Here is a 26602-nt window from a genome sequence, read left to right on the forward strand (position 1 = left end):
GATGTTTTTAGTTTTCTTAGAACCCTAAACCCCCCGAGTGGTCACCTTGCTGCCGCTCTCCCTCCATTACACTGCGTACAGAGAGAGAGAGAGAGAGAGGGAGAATGAAATTCCAGTGTCTCCGAGATCGGAATCTACTCTGAAACTGAGCCAAAGCTTCGCATTTTCTCTCTTGAATCTCCCCATCCAAGCAATCGTTGCGATTGTTCTTCACCATGTCGGCTTTATCCAGAGGTCTCATTTCTCGTTTCCGTCTTCTGTCGATCAATTCCGGCGCTTCTCCGACAATTACTTCTTCTTCTTCTTCTTCTTCATGGACGCATCCGTCTTGTTATTTCTTCTTCCGTACTTTCAGTACCGAGGGTTCGATTCAGGCCGGCGATGGCTCTTCGCTCTCTTCTCCGATTATTGAAGCTAAATCTGGTGTTATGAGCCCTAACTCGAAGCGTACAGGAGTCATTGCTGTCAAGTGTGGAATGTCGGCGCTGTGGGATAAATGGGGAGCTAGGGTACCCATCACGGTGCTCTGGGTTGATGATAATATTGTATCTCAGGTCAAGACTATTGAGAAAGAAGGCATCACAGCTCTCCAGGTACTGTTTAAATATCTTCTTCTCGTTTTCATTTCTGTCAGCGGAGTAGTTTTTGTATATTATTCTTGTGAGCACTGCTTGGATGAAATTAGGAAAGGGATATTGTTGGCTCTGGTAGTTTTGGTTTCTGAATGGCGTGGGATTTTGGCCTAATGATGCCGAGGAGTACATTTTTGGAATACTATTTGCTATGTTACTCTCGCTGTGATAGGAATTTGAAGCTGTTATTCTGTTACTCCTACACTTCTAATTCCATGGATTGTGGAAATATACTGAACTGAGCTGCACACTTTTGTTTTGGATCAGCATTTCACTATGAAGGACATTCAGTCTATCAGAACGGAAGTTATAAGAGGGTATTTATGCATGTCATGTCCTTTATATAGAAATCAGAGGCCAAGGGGTCATTCTCTTGACTTGTACCGATCAGAATTTGACCCCACGAGAAATTGAGCAAAAGGCTGCCGAATTAGCCTATTTCTCGCGTGTACCAATTGAAGTTTTTTGAAAAATGAAGTTCAGAATGAATGTTTTCTTAGTTCGTAGCAAGAGGGATAAAACTTAAATGAAATAATAGTCTTTTTTATAGACCATATGAGCTAAAGCAGACGTATACAGAACAGACAGAAAACTGTCATTGTCCATAATTTTTTGGCTTCCATTGTTACACTTACTAGACATGATTATAACCATTTGTGACCTTTTTTGTTTTTAATAACTGGGTTATTGAGGGCCAAATTCTCGTATCAAACTCATTGCCTACCTCACTAATGTTTGGGAGGCAACAAGAGTTTCGATTATTACTTACACTTACTATTGATGATTTCAGCATTTCTTGACCATTAGACCATATGTATGAGATCTCTTTTTTCAGTTCTTACAAATTTTATGGCATAGGACTTGCATTTATTGACCAAATGTGCTATGCTATGGTGCTAGTTAGATTGGCTGTGGACAGAAGAAGGCGAAGCATTTGACGAAACCCGAGTTAGGTCATTTTAGGGCTCAAGGTGTTCCATTGAAGAGGAAACTGAGGGAGTTTCCAGTGTCAGAAGACGCCCTTCTTCCAGTTGGTACGACAATTGGTGTTCGTCATTTTGTCCCTGGACAGTTTGTTGATGTGACAGGAATAACAAGAGGGAAAGGTTTCCAGGTGAGTCCATTGCAGCATTCCTTCATTAATTTTTTAGCTCACAGCCTCTACCCTTATCAACTTTTATTCCTTCCTTGTATTTGTTAATATGGTTAAGTTAATTGCATATTCATAGCACTTGAATGTTATTGTGAGAACATTGACTTGTATAAATGCATCTCTCTCTGTAGTTAAGTCAAAATTACCAATTAAAAGCTGTTTAATGGTAATTGAATCAGTAGATCTACAAAAAAGAACAGCAATATCAAGTCTAAACTAGTGGCAAATTTTTTTAAAAAGTTCTGCAATTTTTTTAAAAAGGCTGTTTTCTTTCCACATGTAAATGATGTCTCTTATGGCTAATCTTTTTTCTTATTGTGCACAGGGAGTGATGAAAAGGCATGGATTTAAAGGAATGCCCGCATCCCATGGAGCATCATTATCCCACAGAAGCCCCGGTTCTACAGGTCAGAGGGATGCCCCTGGAAAGGTGGGTTTATCTTTTCATATCGACACTCATTTTTTAGATCGAGTGGTATTTCAGTTCTCAAATGTATTTTAAGGCTACCCAAAACTCACATCTGGTTGAAACTCGAGCATTGAAGATAGCAGCGAAGTGGTAGGGTAATATATCGCGCTAGCCTACTTCGACATAGGACTTCGATTCTTGAAGTTTAGCTTCCTTTATTTTTCACGCTGTCTCCTTCGTTTCCTGTCAATTTGCAAGGTTCCTTCTCAATGAATGAAGATTTTAGAGTAGAGAAACAAGAATTTGAATGAATCAATCTCGAGTAATTACTATGTTGTAATAGAACACGCTTGAATTGTTTTTTTAATACCAACTTTATCTGCAATAGAATTACTATGTTGTAATAGAACACGCTTTGGTTTAGTCTGATTTATTTCTTGAATCATTTCTATGGTTTGTTAGGTTGCGAGTTCTACTCTGTTTCTCTGTATACCATGTCGTATACGACTGAGAAACATGTTCTTATTTTCCAGGTTTTTAAAGGTAAGAAGATGGCTGGTCGTATGGGAGGGAAGCAGAGAACTGTGAAAAATGTGTGGGTCTACAAAATTGATCCTGCGAGAAACTTGATGTGGGTTAGAGGGCAAGTAAGTTTCTTTCTAAAACCAAATTTCAAACTCTTGATCTGATCCATATACACATAAATATGATACTCTTGTGACATTGTGGTCTGACATTATTTGCTGCACAAAACCTCTCCTTCCAGGTCCCGGGTGCCGAAGGAAACTTTGTATTTATAAAAGACGCCTTCTACAAGAAACCCGACAAGTCTATCCTTCCATTCCCTACCTACTTTGCGAACGACGACGAGGACACTGAGACGTTGGAACCTCTCGTTGCTGATCTTGGAGAAGTAGATCCATTCATGGTTGGAGAATGATAGGGAGTTGGGCTTTTCAGTGCAAGTTCTTCGATTTCGCTCTGTTTTTTTCGATCTTTTCAGCTACTGATGACCCTTTTTCGAGTAGAAATGCAGCTGGAGGTTCTGTATGAGGCAATCCAATCTCCTTATACGATGGGAATTTACCATTTACTTTTCTTTCAACTCAAAACTTGTACCGGAAAATGCCATTTTGAAATAAAGGATAGAGAAAAAGCTCTGATTATTGAGGTTTTTTGTTGATGTTTATGTGAACTTGGAGAAAGAGATTGTTTATGGCTGCCATCGCCTCTCTTCATTTGAACTCATTTTCATAATCTCTTTATTTTAAATTCTCTTCTACTCTATGAAATTTCAACTATAGATTCTTAAAATTTTGTTGAAATTCCTCCACCCCACCTTAAATTCTGTTTCAACTTCAACTTCTGATACCAACTGTACGTTCAATCATTTTTCTCGTCTACTTCGAGTTTGTTGAATCTTATGAGGAAGACTTTGTAGTCCAAGTCAATGAACCTTTCCTCGTCATCATTGACTTCATTGTCCTCTCTTTTATATGGAGCGTCGACAACATTGATCATGTCAAGGCTCTCCATTGTTGTTCTTGGCAACGGTGGTTTTGTCATGTGGGCTATTAAAACCCTAAATTTTCACTCTAGAATTGATTAAGTTTTGTCGAATTCATCTAATAGTTATAGCCCGTCAAGACACTTCTTCAAAACAGTCTCACCACCAACTCTAAGAATTCGAGCTTTCTTTGAGTATTTAGGAGGTTCGTAGTAAAAAAAAATTATTACCCATAGTAATAAAATCTAAAATAATTTAAAATTTTAAAACAATAAATCGATATTCTCCTCTAAAAGAGATATAAAAAGAACTGAAAGATAAGTTTAAAAATTGGAATTTTAGAAGAAAATCAGTCTAAACTTATAAAAGACGTTATTCTGCGCACTGAGTTCAAAATTCAAACCAAGAGAGCCAAATCGCCTTTCTTCTTCTTCTTCAGGTCAATCTCGATTCCTCCATTTTTTTCTGAGGAGGTTTCTCTCTTTCTTCTTCAAGGTTCAGAACCCAAAGCCTCCTGTCGTTCTGATTCTCTCTCCGGCTCCGATTCTAGGGTTTCTTTTCCGGCGAATGCTGTTCCTCCTTATCCGATGCAATCCAATTCCATTTCTCATTGCCAAGAATGCGGCATCACTCAATCCGAGTGTTGGATCCTCCACAATGTCCGTGTCAAAGCGTCCTTCCGTCGTCTCTGTACCAATTGCATCCTCAGGAACAATATCTCCCGTTTCTGTCCCGTGTGCTTCGATGTTTATGACGATTCGACTGCGCCGCCGTCTCATCAGCGAGTTATGTGCTTCAGATGTCCTTCGATCTCTCATCTCTCTTGCATTTCTTTTCGTTTTTCTTCTACCTTCCTTTGCCCTCTCTGCTCTGATCCTTCTTTTACCTTCTTCGACTGTTTCGGCTCCGGCGGCCTTGGCCTTTGCCAATCGGAGTACGCCGTCGCTACTTTGGCCGGGAGAGACATTAGTGGTAAATCGGCTAAGGCGGTTGTCGCAGCGGCTCGTGTCGCCGCTCAATCCATGCGGCGAGCGGCAGCTGACGCTAGGGCTGTAGCGGAGATGAAGATCAAGAATGCTGCGTTTGCTAAGAAACAGGCTACTCTCGCATTGGAGCGGCTTGCTTATCTTGAGCTAGAGGAGAAAGATGGAAATGAATATGGTAATAGTAATGGAGATGCTGTGGCCGGTGAGATGACGGTGGAAGAACACAAGCTGCAGGAATGGATATCTTCGATTCTCGAGCCTAAGACGCGGAATCAAACTCAGTAGCAGCAGGCTAAATCGATGGGGAAACCAACTGTAGAGAATAATTCAGTAGAATGCAGAATCGCTATATAGTAAAACCATCCATGGAAGCCTCTGAATCAATGTAGTGATGGTTTTTCCAGATTCATGGATATGGCAGGAAAGATCAGTATGAAAGGATTTCCATGTACATTCCAACATTGTTTGCTGAAATGATATTGAGAATGAGGCGCCCTTTTCTGCTTCTCCAATTCTTTATTTTTTCCCATTTTTGTGTCTGTAAAAGAATTCCAAAGGACTCGTCGTATAATTTTGGATGAAATATCAAATTTGAAGATTAGGGTAAAGTATTGTTTTCCTCTTGAAAATTAAAAAATCCGTTAGATGAACACAAAAAAACAATGAAATTCGGAATCCCATTTCACGATTAATCGATAAGAGGAAGGGTTAGAACATGATTCGATAGAAGATATAGAGACAACCTAAAAAATCAAAGAAAGTGGAATGGATGATTGTTACTCTTTAAAGAAGATCATACTCCTTCCTCAATCAAATCATTTTCTTTATTCCCCCAACTTTTGAGTTTGCAACCCACCCTTCAATCGTCGAAAACTTCTTAAACAAATAGATACATAATTAAAACTAGCCACTTATATATTATACCCTCGTTCGTATACTCACTACAAGAGTCGACATAATGATTGTTAACAACAAATTCAAACGTAAGAATACAAAAGAAAATTAAGAAAGTTCGTGCATAATGGAAGAGATGTTACAAAATTTGAGCAAGTTTCTTAGCAAAATTCAGCAGATCTCCCACAGTTGATGAACTCCCAAAAGGAATTAAGGGTAAAAAAAAAAAGACTATCTTTGCTCTTTATTGTGAAATGAATGCTGAAAATAAAGATAACCTTTCATGGATCAAAGACGGCAAAGATTACTTAGTGCCCCTAAAGAAAGGTTTGGTTCATCCAACAAATACAAATTTGCATGACTTGGTTGGTTAAAATAACTGTCCTAAGATATTACATTCAAATCAAGATCAAGAGCCCCCATAACAGCAAGTTTCCCATACTCCCAACCCAATAACATCTCTATTCCATGTAACAACATTTCACTTCCCACAAAATCAAATGGATTCATCATATAATTCTCATCTTTTTATATGAGAACGAACTTCCATCAATATTTCCTCTCTTCTTTCTCCTTCCTTCCTACCAATTCATGTTCATATTTAGATATCACTACTTATTGTGGCTACCAACCTGCATACGACCGCTATGTGACAACCTTGATGCAAGTAGCGGTGCCTCTTCATCGACATTCATATCGGACGAACCACTTCCGCCGTTGCCATTGTTGCTATTTGGGGTGAATATATCTGACGATCTCTTCTCTAACTTCCAGTCCTGTACCATGCATCAAAGTTTCAGTTAGGAAAATATTGGAAGGTAGGTCAAGAGACAATAACCAGCTGATAGAAATTACATAACAGACAGACAAAAAAAGCACGTAAGTTAATCGTCTGCATTTGTACACACACCGACCCCAAACATCATCGTCCCTCAACAAGGACTTTGAGATTTCTGAGTCTTTAGTGAGTTTTCAGAAAAAAAGTTTGCAGATTGTTTGCAGTTCAACAGTCTTGTCTTACAGACTATATCCATGAATCTACTGGGCGAAATCATCCAAGGAAAGAGAAGAGAAAGCAGCCCTCTAAATAATAGCCAAAAGAAATATTCATAAATTGTATCTATCCCCCAATCTAGGTGTTTAACAATTTATAACTGCAGGTCACGGTTTCTAGAACTATGGATATGATATATCATGAAAACTTGCAAGCACGAAAAATTTAGCATAAGTTATAGCTCGATCAACTTTCAAATTCGAAATATAGGATGTCATTAAGGTAACATTTGCATCCAGCTCCTCTAATAAAAAAAATGTATTCCCCCAAGAAACATAAATTTCTATTAATTGAACTAAAAAAATACAATGATGAAGGATTCCCATCGATAAGTACTGTAAACAAAAATACGTTCTCACGCAGAACAAAAACAATACAATCCACCGACACTCTTAGGAATTCTATTCTTTTCCAACAATATTTGGGAATTGCAATCATATACATCTCATTTCCATGTAAATCATGAAGTGAAGCAAGCAGCAGGTAAGAGTTTAGTTCATAATTCCGCTTGACCTTAATAAATACTTCACATCTCACATTAAGAAAAAACTAAAGCTCCAAAAGGAATTATATTATCGATGCAGACGACTATGATGGCAAGAAAATAATAATAATCATTCCGAATGTATGATAATTCTTCCGGCCTCTGTAACTCTAATATTCCTAGCTTATAAAAACAAGAACAGATGCAATGATATGGAAATATGGAACGTTCCCATCCGCCACTAGAACCTAAGCTGATACTTAATAGTGGTTTGAAAGATTTCATGTATATATATTTTAAATTATTAAAATTGCCATGAGATATAAATAATTGAGAGCAACCTTTACCATTCTCTCTGGAATGCTTTCAGAAGACAATTGAGATGCACGAACATCCTTGACCTTTATGTAATTGTACATGAGGACGCCACACAATGCTGCATTGAGACAAGGATTGGTAAATTGAAGATCATAATTAGTAACACATAATAGGAAAAATCCTCCACTTGACAAGGATTACCAATTGCATAGCCAATGATATTCAACCCTGTTATCGTAGATTCAGGAAATATAACAGTTGAGAGTGCTATTAGTATCCAGTCTTTGAGAACACCAGCAACTCGAATGGTAACAGCTCCAGTTCTTCCAATTACTAAAAAAATAGAGAAGTTCAATGCCAAGGCACACAGTGCATTCGAAAAGAAGATCCAGAAGTTGAACTGAATTTGAGTAACTTGCATATTTGGTTTCTCCAACAAGTACCAAGGAACAAACAGGAAAACAAAGCTGCATGTATCAAACATAAAAAGTGAGCGGCTAAGGCCATTGACCACTATTAAATTAGAATCTGTCTTTTGTCAAATTTACATCATTTTCCAATAAGTGATTGTTACTCGTGACCAATCCGAAATCTTAAGAATCCATTGACAATTACACAGATATTTCCAGTCAAGAAGCACCAAAGTACACTGTACCTGCATGGAGCAATGTAATATAAGCTGGTGATAGGATTTAGAGTCAAGCCCTTCTTTTGCAGAAGGACCTGCGTCAAGACCAGCCGGAGTGCTTCTGCAAAGATACCCGTGACCTGGTAAACTGTACCTACTACATTAAAATGAATCTCTCCATATGAGGAAACGACAACCCCAACACTGACCAGCAACATGTTGAAGAAAACGTCACACCTTAACTTGTCGGTGCCACACACAACAGCCATTAAAAACGTGGCTACTGGCACTGAAATATCAAATTTAAATCTAATTATTTTACATTTTTTAGGAGACTCATTCGAAAAGTAAGAAAAAGAATGAAGTTTAGCCTCCATACTTAAAGCCTTAAGCATCTGAATGAAGGCCACAGATATGTGTAAGTAGGCAGTGTTACCAAACCTGAAATATCAATAGTTAGTAATGCTAAAATTATTGTGAGCATGACGCACAGTGCACTGGTCCCATATCTGATAAACACCATTTACAAAACCAAAATACGAGACCCGTGCCTACTATACAAAACTCTTTAAGTACTATTACAAGAGGTCTAATTTTACAACTTTACTTACCAAAGACTTGATGCAAAAAATGCACTAATTGGGATGACACATGTTGCATATCTGTCCAACAAAAAAAATATATATTATACACTAAAAAACAGATAGATATTATACCCAAGAAAAAAAAACCCTGCAAACAGCAATTATACCACAGCTTTTCTTGATGCACTTACATTTCAAAGGTCATTTTGACTGGAGATACAACCTGCAGATTTGAAATCAACATTTAATGACTCTAGCTACCAAAATTTGAAAAGAAAAGATTAACCCAGCAAGAGAAAATGGATGAATTGGGATAATCCAAAACGTGCAAGATTTTTATATTGAAGCATTGCTGCCTGCTAGTAACAATTAGTAGTCGGCACAGACGGAGGATGATGTAGAACTTTTTAATACTTTCTCTGCAAATATGGTAAAAAAAGGCTATCTCTAAGAAAGATAAAAGAGACAGTTACTAAAACCCAATTTAACAGGCATCTTCATATCAAGGGAACAAATTGACAGAAACAACCAGTAAATTGAAGAAAGTCCCTTAAAGTCATATATTGAGTTCATGTAAAATCATACCTTGAACACACGAACGAGAAAGAATGCAACAGCACCAGAAAAGCCCATATGAATCATTGTAAGGGTAATAGGCAAAGGAAAATTGAAGTATTTAGGGGAGAGCACCCACTGCAATATTTGAAGGGCAAATCAAAACAAGCATCAGCAGAAAGGCAACAACTAAGCAGTAAGAATGGTAATGAAAACTGGAACAAATTTCAAATCTGAATTAAAGAAAACAGATGTCGAAATACCTTGTTGTACAAAATAACTCCAGATGATAGCAAAATGTAGATGAAAAGATACAGGTAAGTGAGCACAAGTGGTCTGTTGATCATTTTGGCGAATAAGAACCTTCGCTGGCTGATCTAACAGATAAGTTCCGGCAGTTAAACTATCTTTATCACCTCTGTCTATGATCTGAAACTGAAGATAGAGGCATCTTCTATCTAAACTCTGCAGTCGAATTCATCTTCTAGGCTATACAATAGGGTTTATCGGTTCCACCGACGGGTGCAATGCCTACTGTACTGTATATACATGCAGGATAGCGCCTGAGAAGACGAAGCCCAGATTCATACAATAGGATTTAACTATTCCAACAAGCAAATCCCAGATACATTACATTCAAACCATCCAAAAAGGCACTGAGAGTTGAGAAGTAACACGATTTGCCAAAATCATAAAAAATCAACAATCAACCACGCCAATAAGAAAGAATCGCGTACAAGAACCAAATTCGGACAATGACTAGTTTATGATGAAAAACTGATCCAAGTGGGAAATATAAATAAAACCCAAAATTCGAATAGATCTGAAAGAATGCAGCACAAACAAGAGACAGAAATTCAATTGAAACACAAGACAAGACGCGGGACGCCAAGAAAACGCATCACAGAGCAGAACACGATGAGATACGAGAGGGTGAAGAAGAGGAACTTACCGAAACCGTGGGATCGAGGCGTAGGCGGGAATAGGAAGGAGAAAAACGCTCAACAGTTGCAGTAAACCCTACTCGGCGGTGAGAAGGAAAACGATGCACAGGGGGGAATTGTGGGGTTCCAAGTGGGAAATGGAGAACTGGGTTAGTAGAGAAAAATGGAGGGAGAGGAGTGGGAGAGGGACAGAGAGTTAATGGCGTCGGGATTTCGAAGAACTGATGGATCCGTACGCTGTAAAAAGTGCATTAATGGCTTCTGGATTTCGAAGATGCAGAACTGAACACAATACAGACGCTGTTATGTTCCCTTTTCACGGAACGGGACCCTTTAAATATTATCCACATCTGATTTGAGTTTAAAGAAATTGAGATTTTAGGATAAAGACGGCCTCAAATCGAATGAATCAAATGAACAAAATTTTGAACTACAATGGTCTGGTTTAGTTCATAATCCATAAAATTTCTAAATTTATTTAAACAAAATAACAAATGTAATAAAAAAAAAAAAAAAAAAAAAAAAAAAAAAAAAAAAAAAAAAAAAAAAAAAAAAAAAAAAAAAAAAAAAAAAAAAAAAGTTGAACGGCTTGTGAAAACTTAAACAAGATCACAGGGTGGAACCTGAGCCATATTGACCTTGATCTTAGCCTATAAAGCTCTATAAGGCTAGCCATAAAGTTATATATGTCTACCCGGCTGGTAGGAAACTCATCTCTATCCTTATCTACAGCTTCACGCCACCAATTATTATATTATTATATTATTATTTTGGGTTAGAATTGGGGAAGGGTTTTTAGAGTTTTTTTTTTATATATATATTTTTAAATTATTCACAAAGAATTTTCAATTTTCAATATATTTATTTATAAAAAAAATTAAAACATTTCAATAATATTTCATAAATAAAAATATAATATAATATTTTAACCAACAAAATTTCTAAAAAAGTCATTTTAATATTATAACGGAATTCTTAGACTTAAAATATTATTGAATAAAAAAATATATATTTTAAGTATAATTTATGTAATTTTAAAATTTGTTAAAAAAGGTTGAATCGGAATATAAGAAGAAAAAAAACGTAATTTAAAATTGGAAAACTTCACCATATTTGCAAATTCCAAAAATCTGAGTTAGATTTGCAAATACCCTAATCTTGTTCCTACCTATTACTCTTTCAAATATTTTGTCATATTGCATCAACAAATTTATTTTTATACTTTTTCCATAGAAAAATAGAAAACATCTCGTTATCAATTTATATTATCTTATAACGAAACATCAATTCTACGAAGGAAGGGCTTAGTCAACATTAAAGAAGACAAAGTAAAAGAGAATCCCATCGAGTACCTTGATAGTAAACATTTCGTATGTTCAGTTGTCCACCTCTAAAGTCATGATTCAAGCTTGAAGTTCAAGCTCGAAAGATCGAAAACTTAATAACTTAAAACTCTAATTGTCTTCCTCGGCCGACTCTGAATGAATGAAGTCTGCTCGAGATTAACACGAGAGGTCATAACCATAAGCATAATGTAAGAAGAGGAACATCAAGCGTTCAGTTATAAGAATCAGCTAGCTTAATCAGAGTAATAACTGTCTCTTAGGTTCTTGCAAAGAAGACTAAGCATGGATACCATTATCTAGATGGCCCTTCCCTTCAAATTTTGGTCTAATGAACCCTAAACTGGCCAGCTTTTGCACTAACATCTTTTCAGCCGCTACCTAAAATGATCCAAACAAAAATAAACGATAAGAATCGACTTAAATTAAAAAATAAAGCGCGAGACAACATACTAGGGGTAAATAAGTTTGTTTTCTAAAATCAAAATGATTATCAAACGAGCTCTAATATTTCCGACATAGTTCTTCTTTTATAGATCAATCGTCACATTGATTATTTGTGTATTAGAAAAACCGAGAGGGGGAGGGTCATCAAACCTCAATCATAGGGCTGTTTTTTGGGATATTGCTAGCCAAGATGATATTTAAACCCGTCTTTAACACTAGGGAAAGAGGAAACAAAGGGATTAGTAAGACTAAGAGAAGACATGACAAAATTAGATTAACAGACATAGCTCAACTGATTAATATACAATCTTGATCTACTGGTTTAAAAGTCAAGTGGTCTCACCTCATATATCGTAAAACTAAAGAAAGGTCAAAAACTAAATTCACATATTACCTAATCGACGAGCCATGCTAGCTCCTGTATTATCAGATGAACCTCCGAGTATGGAAGTGACACTCACTGTATTGTTCTGCAAAAATTTGGTGGCAAAATATTAACGATTATGAACTAATAATATTAAACAATATGGAAGAGAGGAAACGACGAGGAAGGTGAATATAAAATACATTAAGTCACAAAAAGTTTTATAGGATGAGTTTGATATAATTTTTTGTACGATAGAAAGTACTTTAAGCTCATTAAATCCACAATAGTTAATAGTTAAGAATGATGGCCCCAAAGGAAGTGGATTGTGAAATCCTCGTCGGTTGGAGAGGAAAACGAAATATTTTTTATAAGAGTGTGGAAACCTCTCCCTAATAGACGTGTTTAGAAACTTTGAAGAGAAGTCCAAAATGAAAAGTCTAAAAAAGACAATATCTGCTTAGACTTAAGCTATTACATATATGGTTAATGTGATTTTAAAAGTTCCAACAGCTCTTTATAGAGATTCCGTCAAATCAACGAGCAACTTACGGGTCATGTGGGGGCAGCTGCGTATAAATTTCCAAATTTTGCAGCATTGCAACCAATCCATACATATATCTACACTAAGAAGAAAACATCAACAAACTTAGGTTGAGATATTTAACACAATAATGCTAACAATTGAACTAGCTGAAATGGAAAAATCCATAGGAAGGCTTAGAAAAGCCATGGAGAACCTGTTTAGAGAGAGATATTATCTGAAAATGGACGGGGACATCGTTTATGGCTTCACTAAAGCAAGAAACACGAGCACCACCACCGTCAAGGTCGCCATTGTTATTGCTACTTGGTAGCTCAGCAACTGCCTGTTCTTCTTTTGAGGTTTGAGCTTGAAATAACATTTTTATGAACCTAACACAAAGAAGTGAAAATATTGGAATACTGATCTCCTGGGAGGAAACAAAAACTTTGAGGTTAGTTTAGGGCATGGCTCTGATACCATCTTAAGAATCACGACTCTCTCCACAATGGTATGATATTTGTCCACTTTGAGCATAAGCTCTCATGGCTTTGCTTTGGACTTCCCCAAAAGGCCTCAGGCCAATGAGAGAGTATTTCTCACTTATGAACTCATACTTATAAACCTATGATCTTCCACTAAATTAACTAAATTAACCAATGTGGGACTCACTCCCAATAACCTCAACAGGCACGACTCCCAATAACCTCAACAGGCACGGGTCAAAGTAGGACTAAACCATCTCCATAGTAGACGCGTTTTAAAGCTTTGAGCTTGTGAAAGAAAAGCACAAAGTGAATAATATCTACTAGCTGTGGGCTTGAACTGTTACATGAATTTCTTTCAACAAAAAAGATTGAAACTACCTCAAAGTTCATGAGATTGAAACTACCTCAAAGTTCATGAGAGTCAGATAGAAACTCAAGAAAGCTGTCTAAACTCTTTACCTTTTCCTTGAATTCCATGCAGAACAACAAAAGGAAGGCCATGATGAAGTTCAACCATAAAATTTCCTTTTCTGTGAATTTCCAAAACGCAGCATATGATCAACGCCAAGCTACGAGTACATAATATTCAGTGAACCCCAGCTTAAAGATACATCATGTTCATGTGAAGCTAAGAGAGTCATTTATATCTCCATCAAATCAAGGAAAATTCAAAATCAATACCTTAAAGAACGATTACTCAGATAACATCGGAAAAACCTTGTGAAATCACTCAATCTTTAAAAACATTGATATAATCCAATTACTCGAAGAAAGAACAGTCGGCGAAGCAATTAGAGCAGAGTAAATCACACTACAGCAAGCGGCAAAACTAGAACAAACATGACCTAGAAACAGATTATAGCAGAAAATGCAGGAGAAAAAATTGAGAACAAACCTCGAGGAAGATTGGAATCAAAAGAGAAACCGTGAGAGAGTAAGTGAAATGGAAAGTTAATAGAGCCGAGAGAGAGAGAGAGAGAGAGAGAGAGACTTCCCAATGATACAAATTACGATCAAGGAAGTGGCATTTCTGTAATATTACTCCGAATACAGTGGCATTTTTGTAAATTTCCATGAAAGCTTTGAATTTTTTTCATTGGTGAAAGAAACCCGTCTCCCGCGTCTCCCCATTTTCTGATTCTCTCCTTGTTTCCCTATCTCGCCCATTCCCGCTGTTCGGCCGGAACACAAAATCGGATCTCTGCTGAGCTTCTCGATTTGGCATTCGATCAGTTCATTCTAGTTGGTACGTGATTTGTTTCGAACAATCTTGCGCGGTAGGATGTTTATATCTGCTTTTTGTTCTACTGAATCTCATAGGCAGTAATGGCGTAGCACATAAGGAATTTATTCACATTTTTTGTGATCTTGATTGCCATAACCAGAGAAATGAGTTCTTGTAAAGTAAAAGAAATTTTGTTGAATCAGGTGTTTTCAAATTGCTTGATTTGTTCATTCTTTAGAAATATGAAGGCCTCTGCTACTAGAATCCTTCGCATGGTAAAAGTTCATTACCTCCTCATTTGGTTCCACCCAGTGATGCAAATTTTAAATCCGCCGACTACATTTACAGGAAAATAACCACACCCTGGGCGGACGACGAAGCAGGAGCCGGAATCAATCATCAACGGCAGGATCTTCAAAGTGTGGCAAGGTTGGAAGAAGGAAGAAACAATAAATGGCTCTTCCGTCATTGCAAATTTACGAGATTCTTATCTATCAGGCAAACAGTTTCATATCACTTTTAAGTTCAAATTAACCAATCTTTTGCTTATGAGATAACTGAAATAAGTCTGAATGAGATGATTGAAAATTGTGGAAATTTCTCAATCACAAAGTTCGTTCAAACTCTTCCCAGCCATCAACCTTTTTTTTCTTCTTTTTTCGGAACCCAAAACTGCAAATTCAGGGGAAGGGGGAGAGAGAGAGAGCATAGCCATTCATAATTATTGCTTGACCGTATTCACAAATCTCTCAAAAAGAGAGAGCTGGCAGTTACAGTCTCTTACAGCCATAGCCATAGCCATAGCCACAGCCACAGCCACAGTGTTAAAGATATTTAGTAATAAATTATAGTTTACCATATATATTATATTTGATATTTTATTATAAGGCAAATATTAGATATTTGCCTTATTATCATAGGTATCTTTCCATTTATTATTATTTCCATTTATTACTATTTTCATATCCTTGTAATTTATTTGATTATAAATAAGATAACTTTCACACCATTTAGGTGTGGTGGATTAATCAAACATTCACATGGTATCAGAGCCCTCTCGGTTTAACAACCCCGATTCTTTCTTTTCAATGGCTTTTGAATCCTCTAATCTTCTTCTCCACCACCCCTGCTGATTTTGACGCCGCAGGGGCAGTCTTCATGGCTGCCGTAGTCGGAGCCGATTGATTACTCTTCGGCTCCACCCTATTGACCTCCAAATCACCTTTCGTCATACTCTGTACATACAACCTCACCTTTTCCAACCCAATCGGTTTTTTCCCTTGGCCAATATAGTCTCTCTCATTTTCTTCCCAATCAACCTTCATCCTTCACATAAACCTTAACCTAAACCTATCAATCTTTTGCAGAGATTTACCTTCGGAATTTGGGTGCCGCACTGGCCTATTCGCCAACTAAGTTGTCGCCGCCCTTCCTGCCAAAATTGGCTTCTTCGCCCGATGAGGCGACTCTTCCGACTGCCCTTCTCGCCAAAATTGGCTCCTTCGCCCAATGTGGCGACTCTTCGGCTTCAACATTGTCTTTGTCCCTNTTGCAGAGATTTACCTTCGGAATCTGGGTGCCGCACTGGCCTATTCGCCAACCAAGTTGCCGCCGCCTTTCCTGCCAAAATTGGCTTCTTCGCCCGATGAGGCGACTCTTCCGACTGCCCTTCTCGCGAAAATTGGCTCCTTCGCCCAATGTGGCGACTCTTCCGGCTTCAACATTGTCTTTGTCCCTTGCTCTAGGTTTCCCCTTCTACTTCTTGGGATTAGAAATATTCTCACCAGAGTCAAGGCAGCATCGTCGCTAAGCGGCAATCCCTCTTCATGGGTTAGACATATTCTCACCGAAGCCAAGGCAGCATCGCCGCTCCCTCTGCAATTTTTGATGGCCAAGAACCGGGTTGTTAGCATCTTCATGAAAAGTGTTTCTCAACCTCTTTAAATTTTTCTGATTCAAGCTTCACGTTCGTTTAAATCCGACGCTTAGCTTGCGGTGGGGTGTTAAAGATATTTAGTAATAAATTATAGTTTACCATATATATTATATTTGATATTTTATTATAAGGCAAATATTAGATATTTGCCTTATTATCATAGGTATCTTTCCATTTATTATTATTTCCATTTATTACTATTTTCATATCCTTGTAATTTATTTGATTATAAATAAGATAACTTTCACACCATTTAGGTGTGGTGGATTAATCAAACATTCACACACAGCCATGGCCTTCAGACAGCAGCAAAACGCAAGTATCCCTTCTTGGAAGGAAGATCAAGAGTTTCAAAGCCTTGAGGGAACATTTGCTTGGCCTGATCATTAGTTACATTGGGCGGAATCACGCAGGCCTCGCCTGGCTTCCAGTTAACTGGAGTGCAAACCTTGTGCTTTGCAGCCTTCTGCAATGACTCCAAAACCCTCATCACTTCCTCCATGTTCCTCCCTGTACTTGCTGGGTACAGGAAGCTCAGCTTCACCTTCTTGTCTGGACCGATGATGTGCAATGCTCTCGATGGCACTGCCCTGCCTGATGAGTCCTTCTCGTCCGGGTCCACCATGTTCAGTTCCTTGATCAACTCCCCCTTTGGATCCGCCAGTATTGGATATGTCACCTTCTTTCCCCATGTTCAGTTCCTTGATCAACTCCCCCTTTGGATCCGCCAGTATTGGATATGTCACCTTCTTTCCATTCTGCAAAAGGATAATAAGATTGGTTAGGAATCACGGACCTCTATATACTTGAGAACTCACGATCATTTACCGATGTGGAACTCCCTCCCAACCAATTCTCAACAATCCTCCTATCGAAGAAAGTACACCATAATAGAGCCTCCCCTGAGAGTACACCATAATAGAGCCTCCCCTGAGAGTACACCATAATAGAGCCTCCCCTGAGAGTACACCATAATAGAGCCTCCCCTGAGAGTACACCATAATAGAGCCTCCCCTGAGAGTACACCATAATAGAGCCTCCCCTGAGTTCTACGTAGCCCTCGAACCACCTCCCCTTAATCGAAGATCAACTCCTCGAACCATCCTCAACAATTCTCCTATCGAACAAAGTAGACCATAGGGCGACTTCTGGGGGAGGATGGAGGCTCCTTAATCGAGGGCTCAACTCTTTATCTGGAGCTCTTGGATTCCTCGAACGATCCAAGGCATAGATTCACTTTTGTCTGCACTTTCGAACCTAGCAATTTTGTCCTTCGTTCGGGGCATAGTCACTTTTGTCTGCACTTGTGAAGCTAGCAATTTCTTTTCTTTGTTCGGCTGAATGATTCTATTGACATGCTACATGAAATGCATGGCTCTGATTCTATATCGAGAGCCACAATAGTATATACTATTGTGGAGTTTTAAGTATAAAACCAAAAGACCTTGATATATTCCTACCCATGATCATCCTCTAAATTAAGGAGGCTCTCCTAACCGATCCTCAACAAGATCCATTTTAAAAGTTCCCCCAACACTTCCCTCCCTAGCGAAACCAAATAAGTGAATAAAATCATGCAATGTTCAGAAAGAAAGAGAGAACAAGAACTCACATTGTAGGCTTCGATATCCTTGATCCAATCGGTATGAGATTGAACATCATCACAAGACAATCCTATGAGCTTCACACCTCGTTGAGCAAACTCCTCTGCCTGAGCAGCGATCATCCCCAGCTCCGTAGTACAAACTGGAGTGAAATCACCTGCCACCAAGACCGTTCATCAATATCTATTACCAAATTCAAGACAACAACACGGCCAAATGGGTACCTACCTGGGTGAGAGAAGATGATGGCCCAGCTGCCGTCGATGTAGTCATATAAACTGATCTTTCCATGGGTGCTATCAGCTTGAATGTTGGGCACTGTATCGCCGATGGTAAGGCCTGGCATCTTCTTCCTACAGAAGGATGGTTCAAATTTGAAGTTTTGGTGTTCTGATGTGCGATGTTGTTTCTTCGTTCCAGTATTTATGAAGTTTCTGGCATTCTCTTGGCTTGCTGCATGAAGCGAACGTGGCGGCTTTCGTGTCTATTGATGGCATGTTGCATGCACTTTGACGAAAATACATTACCTCTTTGTCTCTCAGCATGCAGCCACGTTCAGTTAACCTTTCCAGCCTGCCACCCTTTTTTTCAACTATCCAACACAAATATGTCAAGTAATGCACTTTAGTGAGCACGACACGTGGAGTATTGTTCACATTAGCTTCGTTGACAATGGACGTAGGGGAATGTTAGAAAGGGGACGGAATATTGTCCACTTTGAGGATATGGTTTTGTCCTTCTAAAACAAAACATACTATAGAATCTCCTCTGAGGTCTGTAGAGTCTTTGTATAGCTTCAAAATCTATCAAGGCTCGACTTCTTCTTTGAATCCCTCGAACAAAATACACTCTTTTTTCAACACTTGAATCATTTTTTACTACACCTTTGAACTCACAACTTCTTTGTTTGAAGTGTTGAGTTAAAGGCATAACTGACATTATATTAGAAATCACGATCTCATGACTTTACTTTTGGTTTCCTCAAAAGGCGTATCATACTAATGAAATTTATAGGTGAAATCTGTTAGGAATCACTGTTATCCACAAAAATATGATATTGTTCAATTTAAGCATAAACTTTTATGGCCTTGTTTTGGGCTTTATTAATAGGCCTCGTAGCAATAGAGATAGTATTCCTTGATTCATACTAATGGAGATAGTATTTCTTATTTATAAACCCATAAATCAAATGAAAAAGGTCGGAGAGAAAATGGGCCGATAATCCATGGGCCTAACTAAACGCGTCACAATAGGCCCACTGTAAAAAACGGGTCGACCCACGTGTAAGGGTCCGAGTCAAACCCGTACCCGTAATTCTACACAGAGCTCAAATTTTCACAGCGCTTGATAAGAGCGGTCGTTCCGCTCGCTATTGGACGTTCGAGATTCGAGCGTAAACCATCACAAATGATCCTGGCCCTCCATTTTATCAATCGGTCCTTTCCCGTCGTCTAAATGCTAGACTAGGACTCTGGATTTGGTAACACCTCCATCTCCATTAGCCCTAGCGCCTCAAAGTCACTACGAATCTCTTCCTTGTAGAGCCTTTCCGTTCGTTCGATTGAGCGATTGAACGGGAAATTGTTTCCTTTAATTTTACTTCTCTCGTCAGGTCTGGGCGGGGAAGGAGAAAAATAATCGGAGTTCGGATCTTCATCGAGGTATATATAATTTTTTGTTTTGATCACCTTATTTTGCCTTTTATCTTGTTGCATATTGTTCTTTTTTGTTTGCAAATCATTTGTTTGTTGGTTTTGATTTTTACTTACCCTAAATGCGCATGCTTTCTGTTTCTGTAAAGATCATTGGGAAAAATTTGAAGATTGAATGAAAGAATTAAGTTTGGAGGTAATTGTTTGATGGTATTATTAGAATGTTAATTTAGTGTATCGAGAATTCTAGCGTTTCAGTATCTTGGAAAACTGAACAAACTTGGTGTTGAAATGGAATTTTGTTCTCAATTTTTGGTCTAACTTTTGCTTATAAGTTTGTATGTTTTTTTTTTTTTTTTTTTTTTTTTTTTTTTTTTTTTTTTTTTTTTTTNGAATTTTGTTCTCAATTTTTGGTCTAACTTTTGCTTATAAGTTTGTATGTTTTTTTTTTTTTTTTTTTTTCAGTGGGTTCAAGGATGCTAGCTTTGTTTGTTGAATACTGACTTGTTTGTGATTAATTTCTCTCTACCTTTTGAAGTCATGGAAACTGGGGAGTCTGCTCCCCCTTACCTTGGTCCTCGCTATGCACCGGACGACCCTACTCTTCCCAAACCTTGGAAGGGATTGATTGATGGGAGCACTGGACTGTTGTACTACTGGAACCCTGAAACCAACGTTACTCAGTATGAAAAACCGGTCTCTTTGCCACCACCATTACCACTCGCTCCTCATTCTAGTGCCTCTACTTCCAAGCCTACTTCAATCCCGGAGGGTCATTCAATGCCATCAAATGGCACACTAACCCCTCATGTACAGCAAAATCATCATGTCCCTCAACAGGAAGGCCAATCAAACAGCCAGCTTTCTCAACAACCTGGACATCTGATGTCACAACAGCACAGTTCTGTTGCAGATCAGGCAATTGTTAATCACCATCCTAGCATGCAAATGGCACCAGATGGGCGACAACATAGCGTGCAGCCGAACCAGGTTTTGCAGCAACAGGGGATGTTTCCGATATCGTCGCAGCATATTAGCCAGCAGCAGGTCATGCATCAAGGTCAGAAAATGGCACATGCTAATCAACAAATATCTCAGCATCCTAACCAGCAACCTCTGCAGAATCCAGGCCAACAAATACCACAGCCCTCAATCCAGCATTTAGGACAGCCAAACATGCAAAATCAAACCCCATTAGTTGGCCAGCCTCAAGGTCCGCAATATGGTCAGCAGCAGCCTCAGTATATGGGTTACCAGCAAAGCGTACATCCAAGTGTGCAGCAAGTTCAACAGAGCCCTTTAGGACAACCATTTGGTAATCACCTTGAGCAGAAGTCAGCTTTTCAGAAGAGAGAGGAGGACAAGATCCAGTCAGGAAACCAAATTGGATTTTCTACTTCCCAGTTTCAACAAAGTGGTGGTACATCATCTATTCATAGTGTTCATCCTGGAACCAATTCTTCTCAAATGCAACAATACGGTTTACCTTCTGATCAAGCACGACAGTTTGGTGGTTCTCCAGGAAACATGCAACAGCCGCATCCTGTGGTTCAATTGCAGCATTCAGGTACTGAATTGACTCATCGCCAACATCATTCTAGATTCCAAGATCCAATGGGCCCAGCTGCGATGCAGGAGAAGCAAACTGGTTCTGAAAATTTGCCAGGCAGAGCTGGAAATGAATATTTCTTTGGCAGGAATGAGGGGCCTGGAATTGGTCCACATCAACCAAGGCTTGCAGCAATACCAATGGCAAGGAGCCAGCAGGTTCTTGATTTTTTTTTTTTTTTTCTTTTTAACTATGACAGAACCATGGGCACACAGATTTATATTTTTGCATATTTTAAGATTTGTGCATGTTAAAAAAAAAATTAAATGGGCACTGGTATTTTGGGAAGATGTTATAACATTGAAGAGATGTCGTTAGGTACCATAAAGTTTTATGAAGGAGGTTATATGTGGAAATGGATTATTAAGGGAATCAATAGGATATGATGGTGTTATTTACTCTTTTCCTTGTCCATGTCTTAGATTTAGGTTAAGATAATTTTTTTTCTTTAAATATTATGCAAGAAACAACACTTTCATTGAGAAACATGAAAGAATACATGAGGGCAGGTTAAGAGAAACGTTGTATCAATTTACTAAATATTTCGGTTCTCTATGATATAGTTTTTCATATACATATGCGTACTACCCTTCTTTCAGGATACAAGGATGAGTGGTGTCCCATTTCCAAGTGTGGCACCCGGTCATCCTAGTGGAACAAGTTTTGCAGCCGGGCAATCACATAATATGTACAACCATGGGTCTGGTGGTCCATCATTGTCAAACAATGCTTTGATGGGCCCTCCCCATATTGGAGCTTCAGATGTTACTAATATGTCACCTGTTGAAGTTTATCGTCAACAGCATGAAGTAACTGCCACGGTTTGTATTTCAGCATGTCTATATTCTCCAATTATGTGTGTTGTGAATGCTATAGGGTGTTATAATTGTATCCCTGGCTACCAATCGTGTAGGCAATATTCTATGGGAAAATTAGTGTGAAATTGTTGAGCGTATGCAGTATAATGGAGGTTGAAACATCACCAAATGGAAATAGAATTTGTGTGACTGATTTTATTTCATTAGACGTGCTCTGTATTTTCAATTTATAGTAGTTGAACTACTATTCTTTTTGGGCGTAATAACCAGTTCAATTAACTGTGCAGGGTGATAATGTTCCAGCTCCATTCATGACATTTGAGGCTACTGGCTTCCCTCCGGAGATACTGAGAGAGGCAAGTTTATGCTTGCCCAAACTTCTTTTATTTGGTTTGCGTGAAAAAACAAATCCATGATCCTGTTTACTCCTTTCTTCTGTTATTAATGTAGTTTTTACTCATGAGTTCTCACTTGTCGCAGGTGCGATATCTGCTCCGGAGGAGGAGCATATGTCGTACGCTGCACTGCTATTGCTACACTTGCACATGCAACAACCCCTTGTTTTTTGGAGGCTGCAAAATGGATGGTTGGAGCCTTTCTAGGGAATCTTTTAGTAGAGTGTTGGCCCTTTGACCAAATCACACCTGATGTGACTGAGATGTCTTGCTTATTGGCTCTGCTTAATATGTCTTTATTGCCATCTTTTGTTGCCTCGAGTTGCTTCTGTAAGCAACTAATCTATGGGTTTTTTTGTGCTATTTCATTTTTGCTCCTGTAGAACACTGTATTTTTGTAATGTATTTCAACATGAATGTATCTGGCATGTTCTAACCTTGGCGCTGAGTCTATATTTCCATCTTTGTGCCTCAGATATATTCTGCTGGTTTCTCATCTCCCACGCCAATTCAAGCACAAACATGGCCGATTGCCCTGCAAGGTAGAGACATAGTCGCAATTGCTAAAACAGGGTCTGGAAAAACTTTGGGCTATTTGATTCCTGCTTTCGTTCTTCTAAGGCAGTGCCGAAATAACCCTCAAAATGGACCAACGGTGTTGGTTTTGGCTCCTACTAGGGAGCTTGCTACTCAAATACAAGATGAGGCAATTAAATTTGGGAGGGCTTCCAGGATTTGTTGTACCGTGAGTTTCAAATGTTTACTTTTTTGAGTCCTTGAATCATTTACTTCTGCTTCCCTTTTTTGTGTACTTTCTCCATTTTGTGTTAAAATTCTTCCTTATTTCAGTGCTTGTATGGTGGTGCTCCAAAAGGTCCTCAGCTTAAAGAGTTAGATCGTGGGGCTGATATTGTTGTGGCAACTCCTGGCCGACTTAATGATATACTAGAAATGAAAATGATCGACTTTAGGCAAGTTTCACTTCTTGTGCTTGATGAAGCTGATCGGATGCTTGACATGGGATTTGAACCCCAAATTAGAAAGATTGTGAATGAAATACCACCACGCAGACAAACTCTTATGTATACAGCGACCTGGCCCAAGGAAGTAAGAAAAATAGCAAATGATCTTCTTGTCAATTCTGTCCAGGTGAATATTGGAAGCGTTGATGAACTTGCCGCTAACAAGGCTATCACACAGGTAATTTTAATAAAATATAAGCTAACCAGTCCTTTGAACAGTGTATTTTCATTTTGGCATTATATCTCTCGTGTGGTTAAAAATGATATCTTTAGAATATCAAAAGTTTTGATCAAATAATACCACCATTCGAGGGAAAATTCACAGTTAGAGAAGATACGATCCATCATTCCAAATTTTTTTATTTTTTTTATTTTTTGCAATATACGCTGGCTAGGAGAAATTTGGAGACCAGGATGACTTTCTGTATCCTTTCATTTGAATTAATTCCCACCTAGCACAAAGTTTATACTAAGAAGTTGACCTTCTCTGATGCTTCAGATTTCCCTTTTGTAATTTTTCTTTTTTATTCTTTTTCATAGAGCTTTGTTGGTGAATTAGTATGTTTGTGATGAGATAATTGAGGCCTGATTTAGTTAAAAGTAGCTCTGAACTGTCTCCAGGATCGAGATCATCCTCTTGCTTCCTCTCTTTAATTACAAAGCCAATTTGATTAAAAGAGTTACACTGAAGACTCCAAAGGGTTTCATCTTCTTTCTCGAGTCTCCAAAGCCATTTAGTAATAAGAGCATAATTTACCAATGGACTCCTTTTCTGTTTTAGCACCTTCCCCCATGAAATCTCTGAACACTTCTTCAAGCCTCTTACTGACCAGTAATCACAACGTCCACTAGTGGAGATAGTTTGAGTCTTGCTTTGTCTTCGTATTTCTCTTCCTGACCAGTAATCACAACGTCCTCTAGTGGACCATACTGGTCCACTAGTGGAGATAGTTTCAAGAAAATATTCTAAATGCTTCAGTAATCACATTTTAATTAGATTGTTCTTGGTTCAAATTTCCTCAACAGTGTTCGCTATGTAAATATGTAACAATAGTTTTCTTTATCTACTGAGGTAGGCATCCTGTATTATGTAAATTTCCTATTAGCCATTTTCTTTTCCTCTGGATGATTTGTTATTGACCCCTTTTTTAATGCTCTCTCTGTTTCCTTTTTGTTCTTTTGGGATGGGGTGATGGGAATAGTATGTTGAAGTCGTTCCACAGATGGAAAAACACAGACGGTTGGAGCAGATCCTCAGGTCCCAGGAACGGGGGTCTAAGGTTATAATTTTTTGTTCCACAAAGAGATTGTGTGATCAGCTTGCACGGAATCTTGGGCGTGGGTTTGGGGCTGCTGCCATTCATGGAGACAAATCACAAGGAGAGCGTGATTGGGTATTGAACCAGTTTCGTAGCGGAAAGTCCCCGATACTAGTCGCCACAGATGTTGCTGCCCGCGGGCTTGACATCAAAGATATAAGGTAGGCACTGGTTTGTGCTCTTCTCTATGATATCAGGTGAAAATATTGGGACTAGAAACTTGAAAGAAAATGGAGACCTCATGTGACTTTTAGGTTTTTGTATGCGACTTATAGTGGTATTTGTGAAGTAAATTTTTTGTATGCTACTTGTTCTATGATTTTTAGACCTGTCCTATGGTTTACTTAATTTATTTTCTATGCCAGAGTGGTGATCAACTTTGATTTTCCAACTGGAATTGAGGACTATGTCCACCGAATTGGTAGAACTGGGAGGGCTGGAGCAACGGGAATGGCCTATACCTTCTTTTGTGAACAGGATTGGAAATATGCTGCTGATTTGATTAAAGTACTGGAGGGTGCGGATCAGCTTGTGCCTCCTGAGTTGCGAGATATGGCTATGCGTGGGGGTCCGAGTTTTGGTAAGGATAGGAGCGCTTTGGGTCGTTTCGATGCAGCTATGGGTGACAGCCGCTGGGATTCTGGAGGCCGAGGTGGCATGAGAGATGGCGGGTTTGGTGGTCGTGGTGGTGCAAGAGATGGCGGGTTTGGTGGTCGTGGTGGTGCAAGAGATGGCGGGTTTGGTGGCCGCAGTGGAATGAGAGATGGTGGGTTTGGTGGCCGTGGTGGAATGAGAGATGGTCTTGCTGGTGGACGAGGTGGGAGAGGTGATTTCTTCTCTGGACGAGGTAGAGGACGGGCCTTTGGTGGCCCTCCTGGAGGTCATGTTGGTTGGGGCAGGGGTGATCGTGGTGGCCCACAGGATAGGTACAATAGTGTGGATGGACGTGGGCGTGGACGTGGACAGGGTCGATTTGATAACAGAAGAGACTTCTCCCATAGGAGTAGAGGCAGAAGTTATAGTCGTAGCCCTGAAAGAGTTCGAACATGGGGTTACAGTCGAAGTCGCAGTCGTAGCAGTAGTCGTAGTAGTAGAAGTTGGAGTCAAAGTAGAAGTCGCAGCAGGAGCAGGAGCAGGAGCAGGAGCTGGTCACGTCGCTATAGCCGAAGCCGTAGCCGTAGCCGTAGCCGTAGCCATGATAATCACGAGCGATCACGTGAGAAGAACTTCGATAGAAAAGACGACGTACCTCCAGAATCAGTAACTGCTACTTCTCCGGGCACACGAAAGAATGCTTTCGAAACAAGAGAAGATGGGAGGCAGCTTCCTCCAGCTGACAGTAACAACATCGAACCGGGGAACCCAGAAAATGGTGCAGATACGAACGATCAATTGTAAACACCGCAGCTCAAGTATAATATGAATCTTTCTAATCCTCTGGCTGCTGGATGATGACCAGCTTCAGGTTCTGGTCGAGTAATTCAGTCTGTTTTGAAATTTTTCTTGCCGGGAAGCTGCTATGCTATGCTCTGCCTTAAAGGAAAATCTGATGGATGAATGTTAAAAAGAATGGGTGTTTGGGAAATGTTTAGAATTGATGAGGATGATGCTGTGCTTGCATTTGCATAATTTAATTGATAGTTTTTATGGATAACAGAATTTTGAAAAATGTTTGTTTCCACGGAAAGGGGGAAATTTTCTCAATGGGC

General features: G+C 39.0%; 5 protein-coding genes and 1 pseudogene across 11 annotated transcripts; 3 read left to right on the forward strand and 3 right to left on the reverse strand.

Annotated features, from left to right (window-relative positions):
- The first annotated feature begins 12 nt into the window (after positions 1-12).
- On the forward strand, positions 13-3438 carry LOC111470821 (50S ribosomal protein L3-2, chloroplastic). The gene is made up of 5 exons (XM_023116462.1): positions 13-593; positions 1537-1746; positions 2111-2215; positions 2728-2841; positions 2961-3438. The coding sequence occupies exons 1-5, from the start codon at positions 216-218 to the stop codon at positions 3132-3134; spliced, it is 981 nt and encodes a 326-aa protein (XP_022972230.1). The 5' UTR covers positions 13-215; the 3' UTR covers positions 3135-3438.
- Positions 3439-4061: 623 nt separating this feature from the next.
- LOC111470781 lies at positions 4062-5194 on the forward strand. The gene has a single exon (XM_023116390.1). The coding sequence runs from the start codon at positions 4289-4291 to the stop codon at positions 4970-4972; it is 684 nt and encodes a 227-aa protein (XP_022972158.1). The 5' UTR covers positions 4062-4288; the 3' UTR covers positions 4973-5194.
- Positions 5195-5802: 608 nt separating this feature from the next.
- Positions 5803-10484, reverse strand: LOC111470807 (probable sugar phosphate/phosphate translocator At1g48230). Of its 4 annotated transcripts, none has more exons than XM_023116437.1 (10): positions 10157-10484; positions 9468-9743; positions 9235-9342; positions 8841-8872; positions 8677-8727; positions 8445-8506; positions 8093-8354; positions 7639-7904; positions 7461-7555; positions 5803-6357 (listed from the first exon to the last, which is right to left on the reverse strand). In XM_023116437.1, exons 2-10 carry the CDS (start codon positions 9549-9551, stop codon positions 6193-6195), a joined length of 1125 nt encoding a protein of 374 aa, XP_022972205.1. In that variant the 5' UTR covers positions 9552-9743; positions 10157-10484; the 3' UTR covers positions 5803-6192. The 4 variants fall into 4 exon arrangements, with proteins under 4 accessions (XP_022972205.1, XP_022972204.1, XP_022972203.1 ...); XM_023116436.1 differs by having other exon boundaries at positions 9468-9806; XM_023116435.1 differs by having other exon boundaries at positions 9468-9767; positions 10157-10483.
- Positions 10485-11381: 897 nt separating this feature from the next.
- LOC111470855 lies at positions 11382-14297 on the reverse strand (annotated as a pseudogene).
- A 2463-nt stretch (positions 14298-16760) lies between these two features.
- Positions 16761-18490, reverse strand: LOC111470853 (1-Cys peroxiredoxin A). Of its 2 annotated transcripts, none has more exons than XM_023116503.1 (4): positions 18307-18490; positions 18087-18235; positions 17221-17232; positions 16761-17153 (listed from the first exon to the last, which is right to left on the reverse strand). In XM_023116503.1, the coding sequence occupies exons 1-4, from the start codon at positions 18422-18424 to the stop codon at positions 16773-16775; spliced, it is 660 nt and encodes a 219-aa protein (XP_022972271.1). In that variant the 5' UTR covers positions 18425-18490; the 3' UTR covers positions 16761-16772. The 2 variants fall into 2 exon arrangements, with proteins under 2 accessions (XP_022972271.1, XP_022972270.1); XM_023116502.1 differs by having other exon boundaries at positions 16761-17099; positions 17167-17232.
- A 1061-nt stretch (positions 18491-19551) lies between these two features.
- Positions 19552-26562, forward strand: LOC111470797 (DEAD-box ATP-dependent RNA helicase 40-like). Of its 3 annotated transcripts, XM_023116421.1 has the most exons (9): positions 19552-19739; positions 20196-21497; positions 21939-22160; positions 22445-22513; positions 23028-23297; positions 23402-23752; positions 24777-25054; positions 25259-25590; positions 25657-26562. In XM_023116421.1, exons 2-9 carry the CDS (start codon positions 20271-20273, stop codon positions 26289-26291), a joined length of 3384 nt encoding a protein of 1127 aa, XP_022972189.1. In that variant the 5' UTR covers positions 19552-19739; positions 20196-20270; the 3' UTR covers positions 26292-26562. The 3 variants fall into 3 exon arrangements, with proteins under 3 accessions (XP_022972189.1, XP_022972187.1, XP_022972188.1); XM_023116419.1 differs by having other exon boundaries at positions 25259-26562; XM_023116420.1 differs by having other exon boundaries at positions 20269-21497; positions 25259-26562.
- The last annotated feature ends 40 nt before the right edge of the window (positions 26563-26602 follow it).

The sequence above is a fragment of the Cucurbita maxima genome, unplaced genomic scaffold (genome assembly GCF_002738345.1).
Source record: "Cucurbita maxima cultivar Rimu unplaced genomic scaffold, Cmax_1.0 Cma_Scf00047, whole genome shotgun sequence".
Classification (NCBI taxonomy): Eukaryota; Viridiplantae; Streptophyta; class Magnoliopsida; order Cucurbitales; family Cucurbitaceae; genus Cucurbita; species Cucurbita maxima.

Excerpts from the sequence above, each read along its gene's own strand:
- LOC111470821 (XM_023116462.1), top strand. The coding sequence starts at position 216 with ATGTCGGCTTTATCCAGAGGTCTCATTTCTCGTTTCCGTCTTCTGTCG. Across the intron at positions 594-1,536 it reads AAGGCATCACAGCTCTCCAG|ATTGGCTGTGGACAGAAGAA; the intron begins GTACTGTTTAAA and ends GGTGCTAGTTAG. Across the intron at positions 2,842-2,960 it reads TGATGTGGGTTAGAGGGCAA|GTCCCGGGTGCCGAAGGAAA; the intron begins GTAAGTTTCTTT and ends CTCTCCTTCCAG.
- LOC111470781 (XM_023116390.1), top strand. The coding sequence starts at position 4,289 with ATGCAATCCAATTCCATTTCTCATTGCCAAGAATGCGGCATCACTCAA.
- LOC111470807 (XM_023116437.1), bottom strand. The coding sequence starts at position 9,551 with ATGATCAACAGACCACTTGTGCTCACTTACCTGTATCTTTTCATCTAC. Across the intron at positions 7,556-7,638 it reads TATCATTGGCTATGCAATTG|CATTGTGTGGCGTCCTCATG; the intron begins GTAATCCTTGTC and ends GTCTCAATGCAG. Across the intron at positions 6,358-7,460 it reads TTCCAGAGAGAATGGTAAAG|GACTGGAAGTTAGAGAAGAG; the intron begins GTTGCTCTCAAT and ends TGCATGGTACAG.
- LOC111470853 (XM_023116503.1), bottom strand. The coding sequence starts at position 18,424 with ATGCCAGGCCTTACCATCGGCGATACAGTGCCCAACATTCAAGCTGAT. Across the intron at positions 18,236-18,306 it reads CATCATCTTCTCTCACCCAG|GTGATTTCACTCCAGTTTGT; the intron begins GTAGGTACCCAT and ends TCTTGGTGGCAG.
- LOC111470797 (XM_023116419.1), top strand. The coding sequence starts at position 20,271 with ATGGAAACTGGGGAGTCTGCTCCCCCTTACCTTGGTCCTCGCTATGCA. Across the intron at positions 21,498-21,938 it reads CAATGGCAAGGAGCCAGCAG|GATACAAGGATGAGTGGTGT; the intron begins GTTCTTGATTTT and ends CCCTTCTTTCAG. Across the intron at positions 23,753-24,776 it reads CTAACAAGGCTATCACACAG|TATGTTGAAGTCGTTCCACA; the intron begins GTAATTTTAATA and ends TGATGGGAATAG.